The sequence below is a fragment of the Marmota monax genome, unplaced genomic scaffold (genome assembly GCF_021218885.2).
Source record: "Marmota monax isolate L192 unplaced genomic scaffold, Marmota_monax_Labrador192_F-V1.1 WCK01_AAM20220418_F8-fsc00055, whole genome shotgun sequence".
Classification (NCBI taxonomy): Eukaryota; Metazoa; Chordata; class Mammalia; order Rodentia; family Sciuridae; genus Marmota; species Marmota monax.
The window spans coordinates 4,990,216-5,014,720 of record NW_026695205.1 but is presented as its reverse complement, the minus strand read 5'-3'; the positions used below and the strand labels follow the sequence as shown (position 1 = coordinate 5,014,720).

Here is a 24,505-nt window from a genome sequence, read left to right as displayed (position 1 = left end):
AGTGTTAGATGTAAACATTTTCATACCAGGTTTCAGAAACTTACTATGAAAAAGAGAATGCAAATCATTTTAAGAATTTTTAATGTTGATTACAGTACAGGTTGAGGTAATATTTCAGATATATTGGGTTAAATAAAATGTTATTAAAATTTTATCCTGTTCCTTTTTATTCTTTATGTGGCTGTAAGGAAATATAATTTTAAATTGTTTCCAATGCTTAGCATTGGATTTCTTTTGCATAATATTGATTTTTGGCTCAATACTATAGTTATCCAACCTAACATCACTCTGAAATATGGCCCATTATCAGATTTTAGGACCACTCACACACCCAAAGAGGGCTAAATTTTGTTCAGCCTTTTCTTCTGTGTCTTGTCCAACATTCAAAACAGCAAGATACACCTTTATTTGATAGAAAGAAAAAAATCAAATTTACCAGCTGGAGGTGAGGACAGACAGTCTGGACAATGTGAGAACTCCAGGCTCCAGGAAGGGAGTTTCAGTTTTGGTTTTTCCATTACTACTGCTTCAGTGGTTTTCTTTCTGTTTGAACCATCCATTGACCAATGGAACAGAATAGAAGACAGAAGAGCCAAACCCACATAAATACAGTTATCTCATACTAAACAAAGGTGCCATAATCATGTGTTGGAGAAAAGATAACCTCATCAACAAATGGTGCTAGCAAAACTGGAAATCCATATGTAGCAGAATGAAATTGAACCCCTATCTCTCAACCCGCACAAAACAACTCAAAGTGGATCAGGACCTGAGCATTAGATGAGAGACCCTGCACTTATTAGAAGAAAAAGTAGGCCCAACTCTCCATCATGTCAGCTTAAGAACTGACTTTCTCAACAAGACTTCTAAGTGTAAGAAGTAAAATCAAGAATCAATCAATGAGATGGTACCAAACTAAAAAGCTGCTTCACAGCAAAGGAAGCAATCAGAAGCGTGAAGAGAGAGCCTACAGAATGGGAGAAAATCTTTGCCACCTGCACCTCAGATAGAGCATTAATCTCCAGGATATACAAAGAACTCAAAACAACTTAATATCAAAAAGACAAATAACCCAATCAATAAATAGACAAAGGAACCAAATAGGCACTTTAAAAAAGAAGAAATATAATTAATCAGCAAAGTGTGAAAAAATGTTCAACATCTCCAGCAATTAAAGAAATGCAAATTAAAACCACACTGAGATTTCATCTCACTCCAGTCAGAATGGCAATTATCAAGAATACAAATAACAATAAATGTTGGCGAGGATGTGGGAAAAAGGTACATTCATACATTGCTGGTGGCACTGCAAATTGATGCAACCACTTTGGAAAGCAGTATGGAGATTCCTCAGAAAGCTTGGAATGGAACCACCATTTGACCCGGTTATCCCACCCCTCAGCATATACCCAAAGGACTTAAAATTAGCATACTGTAGTGACACAGCCATATCAGTATTTATAGCAGCTCAATTAACAATAGCTAAGTTATAGACTAGGTGCCCTTCATCAGATGAATAGATAAAGAAAACATGGTATATATACACAATGGAATATTACTCAGCCATAAAAAAGAATAACTTTATGACTTTTGCTGGTAAATGGATGGATTTAGAGACTATTAGGCTAAATGAAATAAGCCAATCTGGAAAAAAAAAAACAAATGTCCAATATTCTCTTTGATATGCAGATGCTAACACACAATAAGGGGGAGGGGAATAATAATAGTTCAGTGGATTAGACAAAGGGGAATGAAAAAGCGGGGGACAGGAATAGGGAAGACAATAGAATAAATCAGACATAATTTTTGGATGTTCATATATGAATAATGAAACTCCACATCATGTACAAGAATGGATTCTAACCAGAATAAGTTGTAATCCATGAATATATACTATGTCAAAATACACTCTACTGTACTATTATACCTAAAAAGAACAAATTTTAAAAATTGTTTCCAGAAAATGTTGCTTCTTATTTTCTGTGCTCTTCTTCTGTTTATACCTGAATATGCACTCAGTTAGTCCTGTTGGTGTGACCACTCCTGAGGCTTGAGATGCTGGTTGTTGTTCCTGAGACTCGGGAACTAAGTTTCTTCTATGGTTGTTTGATTGCAGGCAAAAAGATAAAAGTTGCTGATGAAATTGTTTCAATGGAAGTGGGTTGCTATGTGTGGAGTGTACACACATGTGGGTGTATTAAAGAAGGTTCTGCTGAAATTACTTTCACTTAAAAAGTTTCTCTTTTAAAGTATACAATAGGAGAAGAAGAAAAATTACATCTTTTAATTAAATAATCTGTAATTTAACTCAGAGACTAATTATTTGTACAAAAGTTTATCATTATAGTCAGATACGTATAGGGCCTGTTAGCTGGTAAAAATTATTCTAAGAAAATTTAAAATCCTTTGGAAAAATAATTAACATATAAGTGTGGAAGTCAACATTTATTTACTTAACTTTTAAAATAAAAATAATTGTTGATTATGTCCCACCCTAAATGTCTGGTTTTCCTGACTTGACACTGGTGTATAGCTGCTTGTCGCCATTCCACTCTACCTGCAAGGCCTTTCATGTTGTGCGGTGATCCTTCTTTACATCCATATGTCCAGTGTGAAACCAGAAAGGTAAAGTGTCCTGGACGGGCCTAGCCTAGTACTGAACCTCAGGTATGGGTCTATGTCATCAGGCTAATTTTGAAACTACCCTTTTCTGTGGTCAGATAATTTTCTCATGTATCACTTGATAAATCTTCCGCTTGGCCTTTGGTCAGAGGTCAGTGTCGATGAAGTAAAATCCTCAGCATCTCTGGCCTGTGTTCACTGAGAGGAATTGTCATCTGTCCTCTGCCTTCTTGTCTTGTTTTCCAGGCCATCAATTTAGTTTTTCTGTGCCTCACAGACTAGTTTCACTAATGGTGATGTCCCTCCATTGTTATCTAGATGTCCTCATTTTGCTCCCAGACTTTTAGAGTTTACATCAGATCTTTCTGACTCTATTCTTAGCAGTATCTGTAACTTTTAACTAGTATTTGCTCACTTTTATTAAGTAAATTTAACACTGTTAAATTGAAATGTAAATAGCTTAATATCGAATATTTAAATAGGATTAAAACCATGTATGAGGATGCTTAGGTTTTTTTTTTTTAACTCTGTAATATTAGTAATCTGATGAGTACTGCTAGATTTAGCAAATAAAAATAGAACACTCGCTTAAATTTTAATTTTAGGTAATCAATAAGTAAGTTTTAATATATATATTTCCCATGCAGTGTTTTATCTGGCAAGTCCTAAATCTGGGGCAAAACACTGCGACTTTCAATCCTTAGGAGTGAAAACATTGTGGTGTCCCTTAGGGAATCTTAACACTGTTAGACAAAGCCTGCAGGATAGTTGAGCATATTGAATTGACTGTGTTTCTTCACAGAGTACCAATTCTTGTAGTAGTTGCCCTGCTGAAATCCTTTAGTGAAATGCAAATGAAAAGCTAACAACTAAGAATTATTCTGCACATGAAATACCTTTGAGCCCCATCCTCATGTCGTTCTTTCCTCCTTTCTCCTTGCCCAAGTTTCTTTGATCCTCTCTGTGGGCTATGGCCCAGCACTATTGCAATATCTGCTCTCAGATTAGAGCCAGACTGCTCTTGCTGCATTTTCCCCACCGTATCTCCATTTCTCCCCCCTTTTAGGGGTTGCATACATTCCCCTGGTGACAAAAGCAGATGTGCCCTCTTGATTGATACTCAAGATCACAACGCTGCATCTTTGTTGTTTAAAGAATCGAAACCATTGCTACGCCGTCCTTTTCCTTGTTGCTCCACATTTGCTATGTTTGTGAAAGTCTCTAGCTCACACTGTCCCAGCTTTGTTTGAGGGCTGCATCATCTACGTTAGGATCTTGAACACAACATCACAGCTATAATCAGCATTTAGAAATGCCGACTTGGGAGCTGGGGCTGTAGCTCAGTGGCAGAGAGCTTGCCTTGCACATGGGAGGTACTGGGTTTGATCCTTAGCACCACAAAAAAAAAAATAAATAGAGGCATGCTGTCCATTTACAACTACAAACAAAAATTAAAAAGAAATGCTGACTTGGAAGAGTACTCTTTTCAGTGACTACTTAGATAATCACAGCACTGTACCATATTCAGAAAGCATTTGACTCCTGGTGGGTTGAATGTATACTTAAGCAAAATGTGTGCTTAATATATCTGTGCAAAGTCTTCTTCAACTGTTCTTTCCCACACATCAGGAGCTGGCATTGTAAACTGAGGTGGGATGACTTGCTTTACAGTTAGCTAGAGTAGAGTTTTGAACATGAGACCATTTGTTCTTTGAGAATGAAAGCATTGTGAATCATGATGTTGGCTGTGGCTGTCGTCCCATCAGCTATCATTCTGTCTTGTGATGGTTTATCAACCTTCTCACAAGGGACCCACCTTAAGGCATTTCACAAAGTAGATGTAAGTGCTAAAAAATGGAAGCTTTGTCCCAGTTCAGCTCATATTTGTGGTTCCATGTGAGGCATGACCACCCTCCACATTCCGGCAACATAAACACTGTCTTTATCCTTTTTCTTTCTTATTTTACCATTTTCTTTCTTCATTGAATCATTTATTCAACAAATATTTGTTTACTCCCCACTACATGTAGGGTAGTGGATATGTTATCCTAAGGCACCATCTCTAGCAGCCAGGAGTGATCTTTTAGTTGGTGGAGATAAGATATGTCTTAGCCCAAGGCAATATGTGTTATGTTTTGTGGAAGTCTACACAACTGGACATCAAAGGAAGCAGGTGCTTTCACCAGAGGTCCACAGGAAAACACTGCAGAAGAAGTCTAATAAGCCTTTACGAATGAACAGGATTTCACTGTAGGACAATGTGGAAAGTAGGATCATCCAGCAGGGGAAATTGCTCATAAGCATTGAAGCTTCAGAGAACAGTGCAAGCTTGCGGAATGGACTGTGCTTCCGATGGCATGCAATGAGGTGCTTCTCTCTTTGCACTTAACAAGTGGGACCATATTGTAAATGGATTTGAGTGCTACGAGGGAACAGAGTAGTGCTGTAGGTAGATTAACCTGAAAGGACTGTCCAGGCTCATTGAAGGAGTGAAAACCTAAGGAAGTAACAATTTACAGCCTGTTGAAATAGCCTGGACAAAAAGTCATAATAATGTGAACCAGGTGTGCCGCAGTCTGGCTGGGCAAAATAACCGGGAGGTGACAAGCAACTTCAAGGATGAAGCGGGAACTGCTTTATTGCAGAACAGCAGAGGTATATATACCCAACTGATTACACACAGCTTGACTCAATTAGCATCATCAGATACAGCAATCAGCCAATAAGGAATTCCCACCATCTTAATGGCTCGATGGCATTGCTCACATACCACTCCTCCTGGCAAACTGCCAGGCGCCATCTTGACTTGATTCTCGGCCCCCAACACAGGTGGTAGTACCAGAGAGGGACACAACCTGGCTGACTCAATGCTAGGTAGTTTGTTTAAAGAAAATATCAGTTTCTTTCATACTGTGAACTGTTCCATGTATACCTAGTTACCATGCAGCACAAAGAACAGTTTTGTATATGCAGCTTGGTGTCAACAACTTAAAACTTCAGAAAAACAAGAGGTTTTATTTGTAGAACCAGACCTTAATAAAAATGCAGGGCCAGAGAGCCTCCTAAGAAACATTCTTGTGCCTCCATAGCCACTGACTCAAGTCAGTGGGCCTTCAAAAAGTAGCGCTATGCATGAAGAATAAACAGAGAAAAATTTAGAATATCTAAATTTTTATAGCAATTGCATTTTCTTTCCCTTTGTTAGAAATTAGCAAAAGCCCAGAGGACCAATTGGTCAAGGGAGAAAAAGGGAGCAGAGACTTCCATAATAACCCTATCAGCTCGGACTGAGGGTAAAGAGGACAGTTGATTATATGGGAAATTCTGAATTGAGTTTTTTTTAAAATTTTAATTCTAAATGGACCTTTATTTATTTATATGCAGGGCTGAGACTTTAACCCAGTGCCTCACACATGCTAGGCAAGTGGTCTACCACTGAACTACAACTCCAGTTATTGCTTAAGTTTTAAATGTGGAATGAGGGGTCTGTTAAATGTAAGTTCCCAAACAATAGTTTGTGGACATTTGCTGGTGACTGCATAGATGCTTATGAAAAATACAGATTGCCTGGAGTACCGTGAAGATTTTGGTAGATTGAATCTGGGTGGCATTTGGGAACATATATTCTGAAACAGCATCTCAGATGATAGCCATGGTGTTTGCCATTGACTTTAGTAAAGGTCCAGGGGAGAAAAGTTGAATGACAGTTGCTGTTACAGTGGTGGATGTGATTTCCTAGTGAGGCCACAGAGAGCACGTGGTGTGCAGGGCTGAGTACAGAGTGAGATAAGCAAAAAGCACAGAAACTGAAAAGAATAGTCTTTGGGTGCTCCGAAATCTTAGATAGTCCTCATTTCTGAAACCACATAGAGAAAGAGTATAAAATTAAAAAAAAAAAATTTGGACATCTGCTTCTGATTTGGCTTCATTTCAAAACAATCTGACCTATCTCAAAAAGATTTCTTCTACTTCCAAAGGAGTGATAGTTACAAAATCTGTTGAAGAAACAGAAATGGACTATCTTAAATAGAAAAGAAGAAAAAAAGGAACTTGGTGCCTTGGCACATACCTATAATCCTAGCTACTACTCAGGGAGCGGAGGTGGGAGAATCACAAGTTCAAGACCAGCCTGGGAAACTTGGACATTGTGCCCTCCCATGGGGGTGGAATGAAGAGAAGGAGGGAAGGGGAGGGGGGAAGTACACTATCTGAAAAGAAAGTTGTAATATTATCTAGAATGGTATTAGAATACTTAATGTATTGAAATGACCTTTATAATTGAGGACTAGTCTTAAAGTCTCTGAGGACAAATCCTTCATTCTTAGCCAGTCCTATTTCTTTTGTTATTATTGTCATCAGTGCATCTTCTACTCCTAGATGACTAAAATTTTGTGTTAGTAGAAATAGGCTGTTATAAAAAATAAGAGAATGGACCATTCATTTCCTATGCCTTTTTGATGCGTCAGATCCTGGTACAATGTTGTCTTCTTTTATTTTTTTTTTTTTTCAGTTTTAGACGGTAGATAGACACAATATTTTTATTTATTTTTTATATAGTGCTGATAATTGTGCCTCACATGTGCTACGCAAGCACTCTACCACTGAGCTACAGCCCTAGCCCACAATGTCTTCTTGCATAGAATAAATGTTAAATGTTTGAATGGTAAGTTTTCATGTGGACATGTGCAACTAGGAGTATATTATTTGAATACATTACTTAAATCATTTTGTAAAAAGCATCTGAACTATACTTATAAATTTCTGAGGTAATGCTTCTCTAGAAAAGTCCTGGAGTCTTTTTTGGCCATTCACTGAAGACACCTGCAAATGCAAACGAAGCTGGGAAATGTCCAGAGAAGTATTGCCACCCCACTCCCACCTCAGGGCCTTGTGCTGTCTTTCCCCTGGCTGTAATACCTTCTCTAAGTATTTGTACTTTCACTCAGAGAGAAGAAGATCAACCCTACCCCAAATACCAGCCCTCTCCTCACCATCTCTTTATCTTGTTTATTTTTTGATAGTTTCACTCAGCAACCAACATGGTATACTTGTTTGCTTAATATCTTTCTCCCCTGCTACTAAAATATATCCTCCATAGGAGCAGAGACTGTCTTGTTAAAACCTGGTATCTTCTACATCTTGAATAGTGCCCAATTCTTAATAAGTGCTTAGAAAAGTATTTGTTGAATACATGAATGGATTGGATTCATACTATAAAGCAAAATAGAAAGCTTATTTTTATGTATATTTCAGTGTTTAGCATTCAACTTAAGAAGGTGTAACTGAGGGGCAGGGGTTGTTGTTCAGCAGTAAGTGCTCATCTAGCATGTGTGAGGCCCTGGTTTCGATCCTCAGCACCACATAAAAATAAATAAATAAATAAAGGTATTGTGTCCAACTACTTCTAAAAAATAAATATTAAAAAAAAGAAGAAGATGTAACTGAGGCGGGCGGAGTGACACATCCTTTAATCCCAGCAGCTCAGGAGGTTGAGGCAGGAGGATTGCAAGTTCAAAGCCAAAGTGAGGTGCTAAGGAATTCAGTGAGACCCTGTCTCTAAATAAAATACAAAATAGGGCTCAAGATGTGGCTCAGTGGCGGAATTTTCCTGAGTTCAATCTCCAGTACCAAAAAAAAAAAAAAAAAAGAAGAAGAAGAAGAAGAAGTAACAGCTTTAAGAGTTTCAAAGAAAAGATTTTAAAGTGATGGAAGGCTCAAGAGATAGAATATTTTCTAAAAGTTTAACTTGTAAAAATAATTACTGAGTATACACAAGATCAGAATTAATAAAATTTGAAAATAATGGTTAGGTTAGAATAGGTTTATCAAACTTTTTTTTTTTTTTTTAAATCACAGGCATTCCTCAAAGCTTTTTGGAAAAGTTAAAGAATGTGTTGTTGCATGCTGTGATATCACTCCAGGGCTTCTTTCAGGAGCAGAATGGGCATCATGAATCCTGACTGGTCTATAGACACTTTCTCTTCTTCCCATTGTTCCCCTTTAGTTCTCTTTGCTACCACTTTCCCTCAAGAGATTTCTTTTTATTTGAAGGCAGACTATATATATATTTTTAACCTTTATATCAGACTTTGGCTCGGAGGCACTTAGCAGCCACATGCAGTGCCTGGAAAGCAGCGCACTCCTGATGCAACCCAGCTGAGGGTGTTTCTTTGCTTCCATATCCCTCACTTCTGTTAGTACCCATCCCCATATGCAAGTAATGAAGACTGACAATGACCCAGCCTGGTTTTGTTACTGTTTCTACCTCATAATTGTAGTATCACACTTGAAACTAGAATATACTTTAATATTTTCTCCTTTCATCTCTGGCTTTTTGCATTTTTGGCAAACATCAAGGGGAATAAATGAGACCCACCACTGCAAACCCATCTGCCTTCAGGGACATGTAAGCAGACCAAGCTGTGATGTTTAACCACCCAACGCAGAACTGCAGGGGAGTCCCTGGGGAGTAACAGAAGGCACATTCGAAGGTCAAATTTTCTTTAGCTCTGAATCATTTATCTGCCAACTGATTGTGGTAGGGATGCTCTGTATTGGCATTTTCAATGGCACTAACTGATTGGCATGGAACTTATAAAAAACTGCATTGATTTTGTGGTAGATGTAAAGTGAAAGTACAGTTTATACTTTGGGTTTGATAATAGGAATTAATAAGAAAATATGCTGTTACAGTTTTTAAAATATGGCAAACCCAGCTACAGATGAGTTTATTTGTCAGCATATTACTCTTATACTGCTGCAGCTGCTGTCAAGGTCACATGTGAAAATAGTCGTCCTCACTAAAATGCCCTTCTAGTTCTTGACAGCCCAGAAATTGCTTCATAAAAAATAATAGTATGTGGTCTTCCAAACCTGTCTTCCTAATGCTTGTTGACACTTGAATGTTGCATTCATTTCTTTTTTTAACAACAAGCTAGTCAGTGATGATTCTCTTCTGGTAGGAATTCAGATAATTACAAATCCATCAGGGCAGATGTGTTGTACTGGAAGAATAGCTCATAGAATTCTTGACAGCAGGCCTGAAGTGGAACCCACTTTACCATGGTCAAAAGTCAATGAAGCTCCTTATCATACCTCTTTAGAGATAGTTTCCAACTGCTCTTCAGTAAACTGAATCAGATCCTGTGTTTGTAACATGTATTTTAGCCACTGAAAATTGTCTTTTTTTGAGTCATATGACTTAATGGTTTGTAAATTAAAGAGAATCCTGGGAAAGTGGATTTAGTTTCCCAGGATAGGATATAGAGGTATAAAGTATGGGGAGTAAAACTCAACTTTTCAGACTTTGTTGCAAACGTTTCACCACTTTGTGGTCCAAAGTCAGCTTTTATGTATGGCCTAATCTACGGCAGGAGAAAGCATGATCTCAAGGGTATTGCATACAAGTTTCATTCTTGGTGGCGATAGTCCAGAAAGGAGGTATATAGTTGTGACAGTGGCATTTATCCTGTTCATAACCATGTGTTCAGTCATTCTCTGAACTTCAGAAGCTAAATTCTAAAGTAATGACGAAATTGGTAATGCTTTGGCAATTTTATCTTCTACCTTACCCTGTCCTTCCCTCCCTTTCTGGGTATATTTGTGTACATCTTTCTCTAGCATGTGGGTTGTATGCAAAGCTGATCCCAGATTGTGTATCAGTTAATAAAACTAGTACTTTATCCAAGTAATTGTTGACATTTGCTTTTACTAGCTATTGAATAGAAACAAAGATAATTTAGAACACATAACACACATGATAGGAAATTAAGAGCAGCATATGTATGTCTTAATATACCATCATGCCACAAATTCTACAAGAATTGGTTTCATAAATATAATGCCATAACAGTTCTTTATTTTATTATTTAGAGTGTATAAATATAGAAGAATGTCTGAAATGTAATTCACCAAAAATAAAACAATCAGTAATGAGTATCTCATTTATACTAGGCAATTTGCTAAACAAGTATTTTATTCTAAATGTAATTATGCATTTGATAATATCCTATTTTATAAACAAGGAAACTGAAGGTTAGCAAGAGTAAATAACTTCCTCTCCTTTACATTTTCTCAGAAGATCTAAAATTAGTGTACAACACCAACACAGCCACATCAGAGTTTATAGCAGCACAATTCACAATAGCTATATTATGGAATCATCCCAGATGCTTATCAATAAATGAATATATAAAGAAATTGTGGCATGCGTGTGTGTGTGTGTGTGTGTGTATGCAATTGAGTTCTACTTAGCCATAAAAAAGAAGGAGAGTGTGGCATTTGCTGGTGAATGGATGGAAATAGAGAATATCATGCTAAATGAAATTAGTAAAAGTCAGAATCTCAAAGGTTAAATTTTTTCTCTCATATGCAGAAGCTGGAGTCAAATAAAGGATGGAGGTTAGGGGAAGGGTAGGGATAAAATAAAGAGCCAATCAAATACAAATTAATAGACAAGCAAAAGGAAGTCTAGTAGAGGAAGGAGAGGGGAGGGAGAGCTGGAGGGAAAGGAGGAGGTCATGAACTGAAGCCAGTGTCCATGCCCGTAGGAGCCTGTGGAAATGAACCCAATATTGTGTATGACTGTAAAGCTCATTAGGGCTTTATAAACATAATAATGACAAAATAATATAAAATAATAATAATAAAACATAAAAAAGAACCTAAAATATATTTTTTAAAAGAATAAATATCTTGTCTGAGATCTTGTAGATATGAATGAGGAAAGCAGAAATGGAATCAATGAGTTTGGCCTCAAATCCCTGAACGACCCTGCTGGACTCTGAGAAGCAGAATGGGAGGAGGTGTCCCCTGAGAAGTCAGCTGTGGGTCAGGTTGTGGGTCTGGATATTGGTGCAGTGGGGGCACTTGAAGGAGCGACTTTTTCCCTCCTCTCACTGTGAAGAGAGTTGGCAGGATCCAGGGAAGTCTTCTATGGGAACCTCCGGGAAAATGAACTTTCCGTTTTGGTTGTGATATGAAAGGCTTTTAGCCATATAAAAATGAGATGTTTTCACATGAAAGTCTTTAACTCCAGATATTTAAATGGTAAATTTTTTACCTCACTGTCTTTCCTCTGTGTTCATTTTAATTCTTGTACAAATTGGCCACCATAATCAGAATAAGTCTAAAAAGAAAGGAGTCACTACTAAAGAGAAAAATGTGTTTTGTCCTCCTTTCAGAGACTGTTAGATTTTGGTGACTCCTTGAATCAAGTATTTGCTGAATGAATGGGTGAGTGAATTTGGAAGATTAGCTGTGAATTCCTGAAATATACACTGTTAAAGTGAAGTTCCTGAAATTATTCCAGTAAAAGCAATGTATAGAAAGAAAAATATAGAATTACACCTGTGTAGAAAGCATGCAAAAGTCATCCTACAGAAGGGAACTCTCATACATTGTAAGTGATAAAGCAAATTAGTGTAGCCATTACCAAAAACAGTATGGGAGATTCCTCAAAAAAAAAGAACTATGATGTGATTCAGCAATTCCACTCCTGGGTTTACATTTAAAGGAAAGGAAGTCCATATGTTTAACAGATAACCTGCACTCTTGTGTTTTTTGCAATTTTTACTGTTCTCAATAGCAACCTAGGTGCCTATCAGCAAATGGATGGATAAAAATGATGTGATATGCGTACAAAACAGAATATTATCCTGCTATGAAGAGAACGAGGCAATGTGGATAAGCTTGGGGACATGATATTAAGTGAAATAAGGCAGGCATACAAACACGTATACCATGTGTGCTCACTGACATTGTAAGCTATGAAGTTGATGTCAGAGATATCAAAGGTAGTATAGTGGCACCAGAAGCCAGGAAGTATATGGCGGGTTGAGAAAGGATGGTTAATACGTATGGAGAAGTTGGACAGTAAGTACAACTTCTACTGTTCTGTAGTACCTTAGGATAATTATGGTTGATAAAAATAAATTATGTATTTCAAATGACCTAGTAGAGAATATTTTGAAGTTTTCTAACACAAGAGAAATGATAAATGTCTGAAGTGATAGATATGTTAATTAACCTTATCCAGTCATTTCCATATTGTTGTCAAGGATTGAAATATCATACTACTTTTCTGTTGCTGTAACAAAATACCCAAGGCTGAGTAATTTATAAAGAACATAAGTTTATGTAGCTTGTAGTTCTGCTTGGCTCTGGCCAGGGCCTCACAATGGATGGTATTAGACTGGTGGGTGTGTGTGCAAATGAGAGTGATTTCATGGCAAGGCAGGAAGGCAGAGCATAAAGAGAAGCCATATTGCTCTTTTTATAGCAACCCCTTGCAGGAACTAACCAGGGACTCACAAGAGCTACACTAATTCCTTCTGGGTAAACACTCCCTGGTAACATAGTCATCCCACACTAGACCCCATCTCTTAAAGGGTTCACCACCTCAGAACATCATTACACTGAGGATCAAGCTTCCAACATGTGTACCTAAACCATATGCAAACAAAGCATGCCAAACTTCATAAATATGTACAGTCATTACTTGTCATTTAGTAATTATTTGTAATCAGCCACAGAGCAGGCCATTCGAGGCCATATCTTGGAGGAACTTTCAAAAAGTAACCCCAGGAAGGGGAAACTTAGGAAATGTTGGTGATTTTATTTTCCTTTGATTTTGCTCTTTATTTCTTAAACAAGAAAGATCAGGTATGCATAGAAAAACTTACTTGGTATTGTGCAAATTTACTTTTTAGACATTTTTATTTAGTTTCCCTTCCTCTGAATCAGTCTGTTGATACCATTTTTAAAAAGTACAATGTTAGGGGCTGGGGATGTGGCTCAAGCGGTAGCACGCTCGCCTGGCATGCTTGCGGCCTGGGTTCGATCCTCAGCACCACATACAAAGAAAGATGTTGTGTCCGCCAAAAACTAAAAAATAAATCAATCTCTCTCTCTCTCTCTCTCTCTCTCTCTCAAAAAAAAAAAAAAAAGTACAGTGTTACACATGTAAGCAGTTAAGTAGTTTCTAGGTAATACAAGTCCAATATTTTTCCCTCTTAATATCCTGCAGAGTACAAGGAGTTATTCTGTGAGCCACTGAATACATGTTTGCCCCTAAAATAGTTTACCAGTGATAGTAGTAACACTTTGTTGGTCAAGATTTTACTATAGGGAAAGAAGCCTATTGGGGCAGGGTGAACTGAAGAATGAAAACTTTGGACTGTCTGGCTACCAGATTTTCATATTCAGACTCGAGGAGGGATAAAATAAACATTTCAGAGAGTATGCTTTTTTTTTCTTTCTCTCCTTCCCTTTTTCTTCTCTCTCTGTCCTCCTTCCCACTCTCCCTTCTTTCTTGTCTTCTATTTCTATCTCCACACCCTCCCCTTTTTTTTGCAGTGCTGGTGTTTGAACCCAGGGCCTTATGCATGCTAATCACAGGCTCTACTACAGACTATACTCCTACTCCTCTAATATATTTTCTATGTGTTGCCTTTAGACTTACCCTCTTCTAGACCCCTAAATTTTCTTTATCACTAGCAGTTGCATTTATCTTGACAAACACAAGTTTTCCATGAATCTATCCTTTTCTTATGCTGTGGCATAGCTTATCTTTTTTAAAAGTTCCATTTTTATTCAGCCTTAGCCTTCCATTCCTGAATGCCATCAGAATTTCCTCTGGACTGATTTATCGTATGTTCCTTGTTTGCTATTGTTTGCTAGCAAACTTGGATCTCTTCTGTTTGCCTCCTTTGTTTCTCTGTATGATGTAAGATCTAATTACCACCCAGCATGAAGTAGCAGCTAAGATGAAAAAGGCAGCAAGAGCAGGCAGCAGCTTCACTGAGAGCTAATCAGCTGCCCCTCCCTGTGTATTCAGCTGAAGGAGGAAGGGAAGCATCATTCACCAGAGTGACTCATATTTTAAATGTTTTTTTTTTCCTTTCTTGATTTGAGACTGAAAAGGGGGATTTGTTCAAATTGTTATAGAAGCAAAACACTGGACAATACTTTTAATTTGCAATCAGTAGTCTTTGATGCTTCTTTGGATTGCACAGAGTATTTTTCATCATCAGGATTACTCAGAGTAGTCCCATCCTATTATCCTGGCATTTAAATGTAGATACAACAAACATTTCCAGGAATAAAAAGAAAATCAAGTGGATAATTAATCATTTTTAATAAGGCTTAGAATTTTACTCAATTTTGAGCTTTTGGTTTCCAAATTTGCCTAAAACTATCTCTAGGTTTATGTATAAAGCATATGGCATCTTACTATAGTAGCTTCTTGGCTTTTTTTTTTTTTTTTTTTTGTGGGATGGATGAGTTGGATAATTAACCTTGTGTATGTGGGGAGGGAGTTGATAGTATTTTTAATTTTTAAATGACTATGATTTGAATTTTCCTTTATTAGATTGTCAAAGATTAAAAATTAGAAAATATGTGATATTGGGTTCATGTGAAGAGACATAATACTTGCTTTTTGGGGAGTATATTTTGGTCTGACAATTCTAGAAGGACAATATCTATCAAAACTGAAAGTACATATACCCATGACCTAACAGTGCCACCTCTAGGAATCTACCCTTGAACATCCTATAAGACACATGTATAAAATGTTCCTTATGGTATTATTTTTATGTAAATATAAATGCAAAAATGGTCATTAATAGATTAATAAATAAAGTAGGATATTTCTCCTCTCTTTGTCCCCCATATAAACACACATGCACACACCCATACACTTACAGATTGGTGGGTGAAAAGACTTTACAAAAAAGCCCTGTTAGCTCTTAACTCTGGGGGATAGGATTGCAGATCTCAGGTAAAAGGGTGGATTTTGGGGTGCAGTGATTTTGTGCTTTTTAAAGTTTTTTACCCTGTGTTTATGGTGTTTTCATAATTGAAAATAAATTTTATGTTAATAACCAAATGTGGGTTTTTCCCCTCTTAGGACTCAGCCCAGGAGAGTGTTATTACTCGAGATATTCATCGTACTTTTCCTGCTCATGATTACTTCAAGGACACAGGAGGAGATGGTCAGGAATCGCTTTACAAGATCTGCAAGGTAGGGCTCTCCCCTCTGTTTTTTTCTAGAATGTTGTACAGGGCTGTTTTAGGAGCCTATTTTAATTAAACCTTTTAAGTTTTCCCCTATTTTTGTGCCTTATTTGCATAGTACCATATTTTTTGCTGTGTACTCCGGGATCCTCGATCCAGCGCCCTTCTCAAAGGGGACTTTTCTTCCATGTGTTCCTAAGGAGGCACGGCATAGCTGCAGCATGGTTCTACTGCTAACAGAAAGGAAAAGGATGTCCTCTCAGGCTGCGCTGTGAAGGCTCTGAAGAGTCCCAGAGGACTCTACCCTTCTGACTAGATAATGTGGTGATTGTCTGAACTTTTGACAGGAAGGCAAGAGTGAGAATCAATGTGGGGCCTGTTGTTGAATCCTGGCAGGTTCTCTGATTCTGTTGATATACTCTGTGCTAAGTCACATTATACATCCTTTTGTTTATACGTTTCATTTTGAAATCTTTCCTCTCCCTCATTATTAGTAGGCCTGGAAAAACACTGCTTCCTGCTTTCCAGTGAACTGCTTAGTTACAAAGACCCTGTCTATGTCAGTGGAGAATAGCTAACAAGTGATTAATTGCTCCAGGTTACATCAGAAATGCAGAAGGAAGTGTAGTGGATATACTCATCTTGTTCTTACTAAGAGAATCTCTAAGAGAGATTGTTAATAATAGTGAGCTACATAAAACTCAGATAATAATTTGGGGAAAAAGCAAACACTGAGGCTAATTTGTAAGTTAGATAATCATTACCTGAGTAGCAAATTTAGCCTTTTTAATGAATAGTGAATACTTGCCAGTAGGTAGTCTGAAGTGTTTTCACAAATCTGTTCGTTTTATATTTACTGTTTTTTTTTTAAATAGCACTCATAAAAGCACTCGCCTACATATGCCAACCAAGTACAGTTGTTTAATTTTGCAAATGGCACATGTTTCATTAAAATCTGCTTGCATGTTGGTGGTTTTGCCCTCTTCCCACTCCTCCGTCTTTTTTCTTTCTTTCTCATTTTTTTATCTCAATATTTTGGAATAATATAAATATACACTGATCAGAAATATATTTTAGGGGGGGTACCGGGGGTGTAGCTCAGTGGCGGAGTGCTTGTCTAGTATGCATAAGACCCTGGGTTTGATTCCTGGCACTACAAAAAAAAATATTATTTTTATATAGATGTATCATTTAGAGCCAGAAATACACAAATAACTTAAAATCTGAGGGAATAACAATCTTTGAAAAGTGATACATTGGGGGTGGGACTGTAGCTCATTGGTGGCATGCTCGCCTTGCATGCTGGGTTCGATCCTCAGCACCATGTAAAAATAAATTAAAAATGAAGGTATTGTGTCCATCTACAACTAAAAAAAAAAAAGAGAGAGAGAGAGAAAAGAAAAGTTATGCATCATCAAATTGAAAAAAATACCAAAATTATTGCACTGTGTATAATATAGTCATTATAGACTTATAAAAGGTAAATTTAATTATTAAAAATTTTTTGAATATTTTTGAAATTCTACAAGCTAACCAGCTTCTTGTTTGTATAAGAAGATGGGAAAAATTTTCTATAGTTTCTGAGTTTATTTAGAAGGATCTAGCTTATAGCATATGGAGCAACATTTTCCCCCTAGCATTTAGTGTATTTTCAGCCAATCAGTGTTTTTTTCTCTTCAGTTTTTCTCTGATTGTTATTACTTTCTTCATATAACTAAAACAGATGGTTCCATGTTCTTGCAAGCTCTGACTTCTTATTTTTCTCCATTGTAGTAAAATTAGTATTTGCTCCATTATATTAGGGAAGTATCTGAAACATTACCAAACATAAATTTAAAAGTTAAATGATGGCACTATTAAATATTTGATATGCTTTTCTCTGGTATAGCAGACAATAATCCAACTTTAAGTTTATTCAGAAATAGTCATTAGTGCATTATATAGATAAAAGTATAAAAATGTAGATCAAAGATATTTATTGACAAATAACTTAAATCACATTGAATTTTGTGAATATGTAGAAAACAGGTAAAATCATATGTAAGATAACATATAGAAATTTTTATACATATACATAAAATAATTTTATAACAGTCTTTGATGATGGAGGTGAGCAGAAATGTATATATCAGCAAATATTTGAGAAACTAACCTATGGTATGGACCAGTTGGTTTGTGATTAACACAATTCCTTCTCCTCTTGATATACCCTTATTTGGCAGTTTGGTACTCATGTCAGGAAATGTTAGGAGGTAGTGATACCTCACAAATATGATTGCATATTTGTTAGTAACTTAGGACTAAATATTTTTCTCAAGCTTCTACATCTACTTTGTTTTTTGAGTCCAGTTTGAGCCATAGTTTTTTTGCATGGTTACAACTCTCATCCCCAATCCCTAAAAACTGCTTGTGTGTGACCTTAACGCTGAGTATAATCTACCTGCTCTTATTATTTTTGGTCACAGAATGTTATCCAGCATTATATATCATACTCAGCAATTTGCCTTTGGGTTTTTTTTTCTAGTTATGATGCACAGAACTGAATAAACATTAATGATACCTTGATCATATGTATCAGCCACTTTGGTAAATGATCTATAAATAAGAACAGTTTTACTTTTTCTTTACCAAGACTTATTTTTTCCCTGTTTTATTACACTGATCACAACCTCCGGATCAGTGTTAAAATGAAGCAATGATAATAGACATCCTTGTCTTGCTTCTGATTTTAAAGGATTTACCATGAAGAATGGCGTGTTTTATTCACATCAGCAAAACAATTATAGACATCTTGTAAAACAAAACTAAACAAAACAGAGTCTTCCATCTGTGGGAATCCTTTCACATGTGTCTCCTCATTCTGATAATTCTTCCTGAAGAGAGCTTGTATAATGATGCAATATGCCGTACTTTTAAATTGAGCAGATATTTGAAGGAGAATTTCAATTGCAGTAAGTTTAGAAACCAACCTTGGTTTCAAGGATATGACAGTCTGACTTTGTAATTGAAAAGTTTTGTGTGGCTCTGGTGAAATGAGAAATGATCTGGAATGTCAGATTAGAGGGAGACTGTTAAAAATTTACTATCCTTGTTTTACTGGTCCTGTCAATTCCAGTTTCACCTCTTAATATCTTTTTCAGAGTAGGAGGAAATCAAAATAGTCCAAAGCTTCTTTTGTCATAAATTTATATGAGGAAAGTTGAGCTGAAAGTATAATAGTAAAATGAAATTCATAGGAGGCTGCAAATGAGAGTTTTCTGAAAATGAAAACAATTTGATGGGCTGTAGAGCACTCATCTAGCATGTGCAAGGCCCTGGGTTCGATCCTCAGCACCACGTAAAAATAAAATGAGGGTATTGTGTCCAGCTACAACCAAAATAAAATATTTTTTTAAAAAAACCAATTTGGTCCTTGCTTCTTCCCTCACTCTTTTTCCCATTTAGTTAGGTCAATATTGTATTTTTTAAAAGTTGTTGTGGAGCAGGTCCCACAGAAAACACAACAAGTCCCAGTTTTGTCCAAATTGAAGAGTTTTTATTTAGCTGGCTGGCCAGTGACTGCCCCCTGCAGGACCCATAACTGTGTCTGCAAGGAACAGCCCTGAGCCTGAGCATTTTAGGATAGTTTAAGGCAAAAACCATATCCCGGTTGACTTAGCTGCAAGCAAGCAGGTACAGAAGCTGGACTGGGCAGTGAGCAAGACAGTGCAGTGGTACATTGGTATATCCCACTGGATTTTCCAGGTTGGCACAGCAGCAAGCAAGCAGAAGGGAAGTGGGTCAAAATGACCCTACTTCAGTACAAGTTAGAGAATGGTTGCTAACATCTAGATAATCAATCTCTGACAAGGTACATTGCCCAGGAAAAATGGAAACCTAAGAGAACAGTTTTACATTGTATAAGAATTATTGTTTTGTGTTGCCAAGATGCTATGCTGCATAACTATTAATGGGTACAGTCATGGGGCTTTCCCATGGGAGAAGCATTTCTTACATGATATGGAGTCTCAGAGTAAAATGGAGTCTGTTTGGTCATTGCCCATATAGCCTGGCCCATAATAGAGTGTCCTTGAGAGGGGGCAGAATATACTATTATCTCAAGTATCGTTAGCACTTTTCTAATTTAAATATGATATAAAAAATGTGTTTTGGGTTGGGAGACAAGTTGGTACAGGTTAAATGACTGGGCATCTGGAAACAATTGTGTTTGAATCTGAAAATACGTCATTTGCTGGTGAGTGGGTGGCAATGAAAAAAGAACATCATGCTAAATAAAACAAGATTCAGAAAGTTATGATGCACAGAACTGAATAAACATTAATGATACCTTGATCATATATATCAGCCACTTTGGTAAATGATCTGTAAATAAGAACAGTTTTGCTTTTTCTTTACCAAGAATTATTTTTTTTCCTGTCTTATTACACTGATCACAACCTCCAGATCAGTGTTAAAATGAAGCAATGATAGTAGACATCCTTTTCTTGCTTCTGATTTTAAAGGATTTACTTATTTTGAATTGTTTAATGTTTTCTCTCATATGTGCATAGTAGACAGAAAAACTTAATGAAAAGGCGGCTCTTATGAAAACAGGGGGATCAGTAGAGTAGAAGTAGGGGGCAAGGGGAAGAAGGTAGATCACTCCTGGTAAGGACATGGGCCTCATGAGACTATTCAAGTTCCAATTTACTATTATTCCAAATGTTGTTTGGATTTTTTCTTATAAAATATTAACAGATAAATGCAGAACTTAACAGCTAAATCCTGCGTTGGTTATTTGCTCTGTCTCAATACCAAAGCTTACAAAGATCTTGAAAATTATTGCTTGGTTTTCTGTTACTGTGTTTTAGACTGTCACATCAGTGGTGTTCATTTACTGATTTACTTCTAGATGTACATCTCTTTTTTAAAAAATACTTTTTTAGTTATTCATGGACACAATATCTTTATTTTGTTTATTCATTTTTATGTGGTGCTGAGGATGGAACCCAGTGCCCCACATGTGCAAGGCAGGCAGGCGCTCCTCCACTGAGCCACAACCCCAGCCCTAGATGTACATCTCTTCATAAAACTTATAAACAGTCAGAGTCATCAGCTAAAATATTATTTATAACAATATAGTTTGAAGTAACTTCAGATGTGTAGTTTAAATTGTGCATAATGCTTTTTCTAATTTTCTGATTAAGGCAACTGCTTTCTCAAAAAGAGGATACTGCTATAGATTTAATAGGAGAGATTTAATATATTACAGAGAGATCAATATGTTCATGTGGGTTAATAATTTGAGAGTATAATGATTTTTGAGAAGACAAAATAAACTTAACCTCTTTTTATCAAATACTTTTGTCAAAACAACATTGGATTTATTATAAAAATTGGAGCATTTCATGTATTATTGTGATACTAATAGTGATGAAACTGCTGTATGATTTTGAAAAATGCAAAATGTCACTGATTTTTTAAAAAATTCTTTTTATATATACATGACACAGAGTGTATTTTGACATATTATACATATATGGAGTACAACTTATTCTGGTTAGGATCCATTCTTGTGGTTGTACATGATGTGGGGTTTCACTGGCTGAATGTTCATAAATGAACATAGGAAAGTTATATCCAATTCATTCTACTGTCTTTCCTATCCATACCCCCCTCCCTTCCCTTCATCCCTCTTTGTCTAATCCAATGAACTTCTATTCTTCCCCCCTCCTCACTTATTGTGTGTTAGCATCCACATATCAGAGGGAACATTTGGCCTTTGGTTTTTTTGGGATTTACTTATTTCACTTAGCATGATAGTCTCTAGTTCCATCCATTTACCCATAAATGCCATAATTTCATTCTTCTTAATGGCTGAGTAATACTTCATTGCGTGTGTGTGTGTGTGTGTGTGTCACATTTTCTTTATCCACTCATCTGTTGAAGGGCACCTAGGATGGCTGCATAGCTTGACTATTGTGAATTGTGCTGGGTAAACATTGATGTGGCTGTGTCACTGGGGTATGCTGATTTTATATCTCTTGGATATATATTGAAGAGTGGGATAGCTTGGTCATATGGTGGTTCCATTCCTAGTTTTATGAGGCATCTCTATTTATTGTTATTTGTATTCTTTATAATTGCCATTCGGACTGGAGTAAAATGAAATCTCAATGTAGTTTTAATTTTTCATTTCTCTAATTGCAAGAGATGTTGAACACTTTTGCATACATTTGTTGACTGATTATTTCTCTTCTTTTGAGAAGTGTCTGTTTTTGGCCTTTTACCCATTTGTTGATTGGGTTATTTGATTTTTTGATGTTAAATTTTAAAAAATCTTTGTATATCCTGGATATTAAAGCCTTACAGCCCAGGTAGCATATATTGTTTCCCATTCTTTAGGCACTCTCTCCATGCTCTTAATTATTATCTTTGCTGTGAAGAAGCTTTTTGATTTGATTTCATTCCATTTATTGATTTTTTAATTTTACTTGTGCTTTGGAAGTCTTGTTAAGGAAATTGATTTCTGTGCTGACATGATGTTGGGCCTTACATTTTCTTCTAGCAGGTGCAGGATTTCTGGTCTATTTCCTAGGTCTTTGGTCTATTTTGAGTTGACTTTTGTGCAGGGTGAGAGATAAGGGCTAAATTTCATTCTAATACATATAGATATCCAGTTTTCCTGGCACCATTTGTTAAAAAGGCTATCTTTTCTTCAACATATGTTTTTTAAAATTTTTATTTGTTCTTTTAGTTATATATGACAGTAGAATACATTTTGATTCATCATATATACATGGAGTATAACTTCCCATTTTTGTGGTTGTACATGATGTGGAGTTACACTGGTTGTATATTTAATGTATTCATATATGAATATAGGAATATTATGTCCAATTCATTCTATTGCCTTTTCTATTCCCACCTCCCTGCAACCCCCCTTCTCTGGTGAACCTTCTCCCCACCCTCCTCTTCCCCCTATTGTATATCAGCATGTGCACATCAGAGAGAACATTTGGCCTTTGTTTTTTGGGGATTGACTTATTTCAGCTGGCATGATAGCCTTCAGTTTCATTCATTTACTGTCAAATACCATAATTTCATTCTTCTTTATGGTTAGTAATATTCTGTTGTGTATGTGTAACATATTTTCTTTATCCATTCATCTGTTGAAGGGCACCTAGGTTGGTTTCATAGTTTAGCTATGGTGAATTGAGCTGCTATAAACTTTGATGTGGCCCCATTACTATAGTTTGCTGATTTTAAGTCCTTTGGGTATACACCAAGGAGTGGGATACCTGGGTCAAATGGTGCTTCCATTTCAGGTTTTTTGAGGAATCTCCATACTGCTTTCCAGAGTGATTATACCAATTTGCAGTCCCACCAGCAATGTATGAGTGTGCCTTTTCCCCACATCCTCACCAACATTTATTGTTACTTGTATTCATGATAATTGCCATTCTGACTGGAGTGAGATGGACTCTCAGTGTAGTTTTTATTTGCATTTCTCTAATTGCTAGAGATGTTGAACATTTTAAAATATATTTGTTGACCATTTGTTTTTCTTCTTCTGTGAAGTGTCTGTTACCGGGTCTGACACCACCCTCTGGGGGACTGTAGTGAAGGGTTCAGATGGTTCACCTGGACCCTAGTTTCCACTGCTGCAGGTTGTGAATGGCAGGCATTGATCCCCTCTATTTACTGTGTCTGGTGCAAGACCCACAAGTATCCAAACAATCCCCATCAGGTGTTATCATGGGTCAGGCTGGGCACCAGTTAAGGCTAGGAGCAGCAGCCCCTTCCTGTTGCCTTGGCTCTGTTAATTTCCCAGTACAGTTGATCTCCTTCTGGCTGTCTTTGCAGATGTCTTCAGCTTAAGTTTCCTGGGATATTTAGGGAACTTATCTTAGCAGCCTTCTGTCTGCAGCTGCCACTATCCAGGAACCAGGTCTCTGTGTTACTAGATATTCAGGTAGTTTCCCTTTGGTACTGACCAGGGCCATCCCTAGGCTTCTCATGATGCCTCCCTCATTGTCAGTATTTGGGACCTGACGAATCTGCTTTTCTCTGTTGGGGCGAAAGCTGCTCCATTGCTGTCTCTGTCTGAGTCAAGCAAATGGATGCTGTGCCTGGGTCATGCTGAGCAGGGCTAGGGGCATTTCCTGGCACAGGTCCCCATCAGCCCTCTCCTCTTGTTCATGGTGAGGAGAAGGAAAAGGGCATTTCAGTGATGGTTGACTCATTGAGTGGTGATGGTTCTTCTAGAAGTTTTTTATGGCCAGATTTTTGATAGGTCCCAGTTCAGAGACTTCCCTCTGGTGTCTGTGTGTGGGAAGATACAAGGTTGATTTAAGGGGTGACTGGTCAGCTGAGGGCTCCATGAGATGGCTGCAGACCCCTGGCTCACTGTGCTCACGATTTGATTTTAAGCTGTAGACTCTGTTTTAAGGACCCTACTATTACTGTCACACTTCAGATTTTGTCTGTTTTTCCAAATGTTTTTATGTGCAATGAGCTTAAGAGATTTTCCACTCCCTCTCCTTCTTTCCCTTTCTGTTGCCCCTCCCCGCCTCCCTGACCCTGGTTTGGGTTTGGGGTTAGGGGGCTCTGAGCTTATTCTACTCTGTTGACCTATTTTGAAGTCTTTTCTGGACTCTGACTTTGTAACGTTGAGTCTTAGAGCATTTATTTTGTCACACACCTCTCAACGCTGCCTTTCCTTCACTGCCTGCTTTCTGTGTTGTGAGGAGATGGGGACTTACTGCCTAGCTCACTTCTGCCATCTTCCCAGAACCTCTCATGGTATTTTTAATATGATTTTTTAGCTCTCTGGCTCTTTGTGATTCAGTTCTCTTCCTTGGGCTACCTGAGTGAGCCCTACTTT

The 24,505-nt window shown here is 37.2% G+C and overlaps 1 protein-coding gene across 6 annotated transcripts in view; it reads left to right on the top strand.

The window, feature by feature from the left end:
• The window catches only part of Rabgap1l (RAB GTPase activating protein 1 like), a 616,206-nt gene that overhangs the window by 334,159 nt on the left and 257,542 nt on the right, over positions 1–24,505 (top strand). For all 6 annotated transcript variants that reach the window (XM_046430137.2, XM_058574417.1, XM_046430139.2 and 3 more), the window contains one exon: positions 15,533–15,646. In XM_046430137.2, coding sequence (XP_046286093.1) covers positions 15,533–15,646 — 114 coding nt within the window. The remainder of the gene's footprint in view (positions 1–15,532; positions 15,647–24,505) is intronic.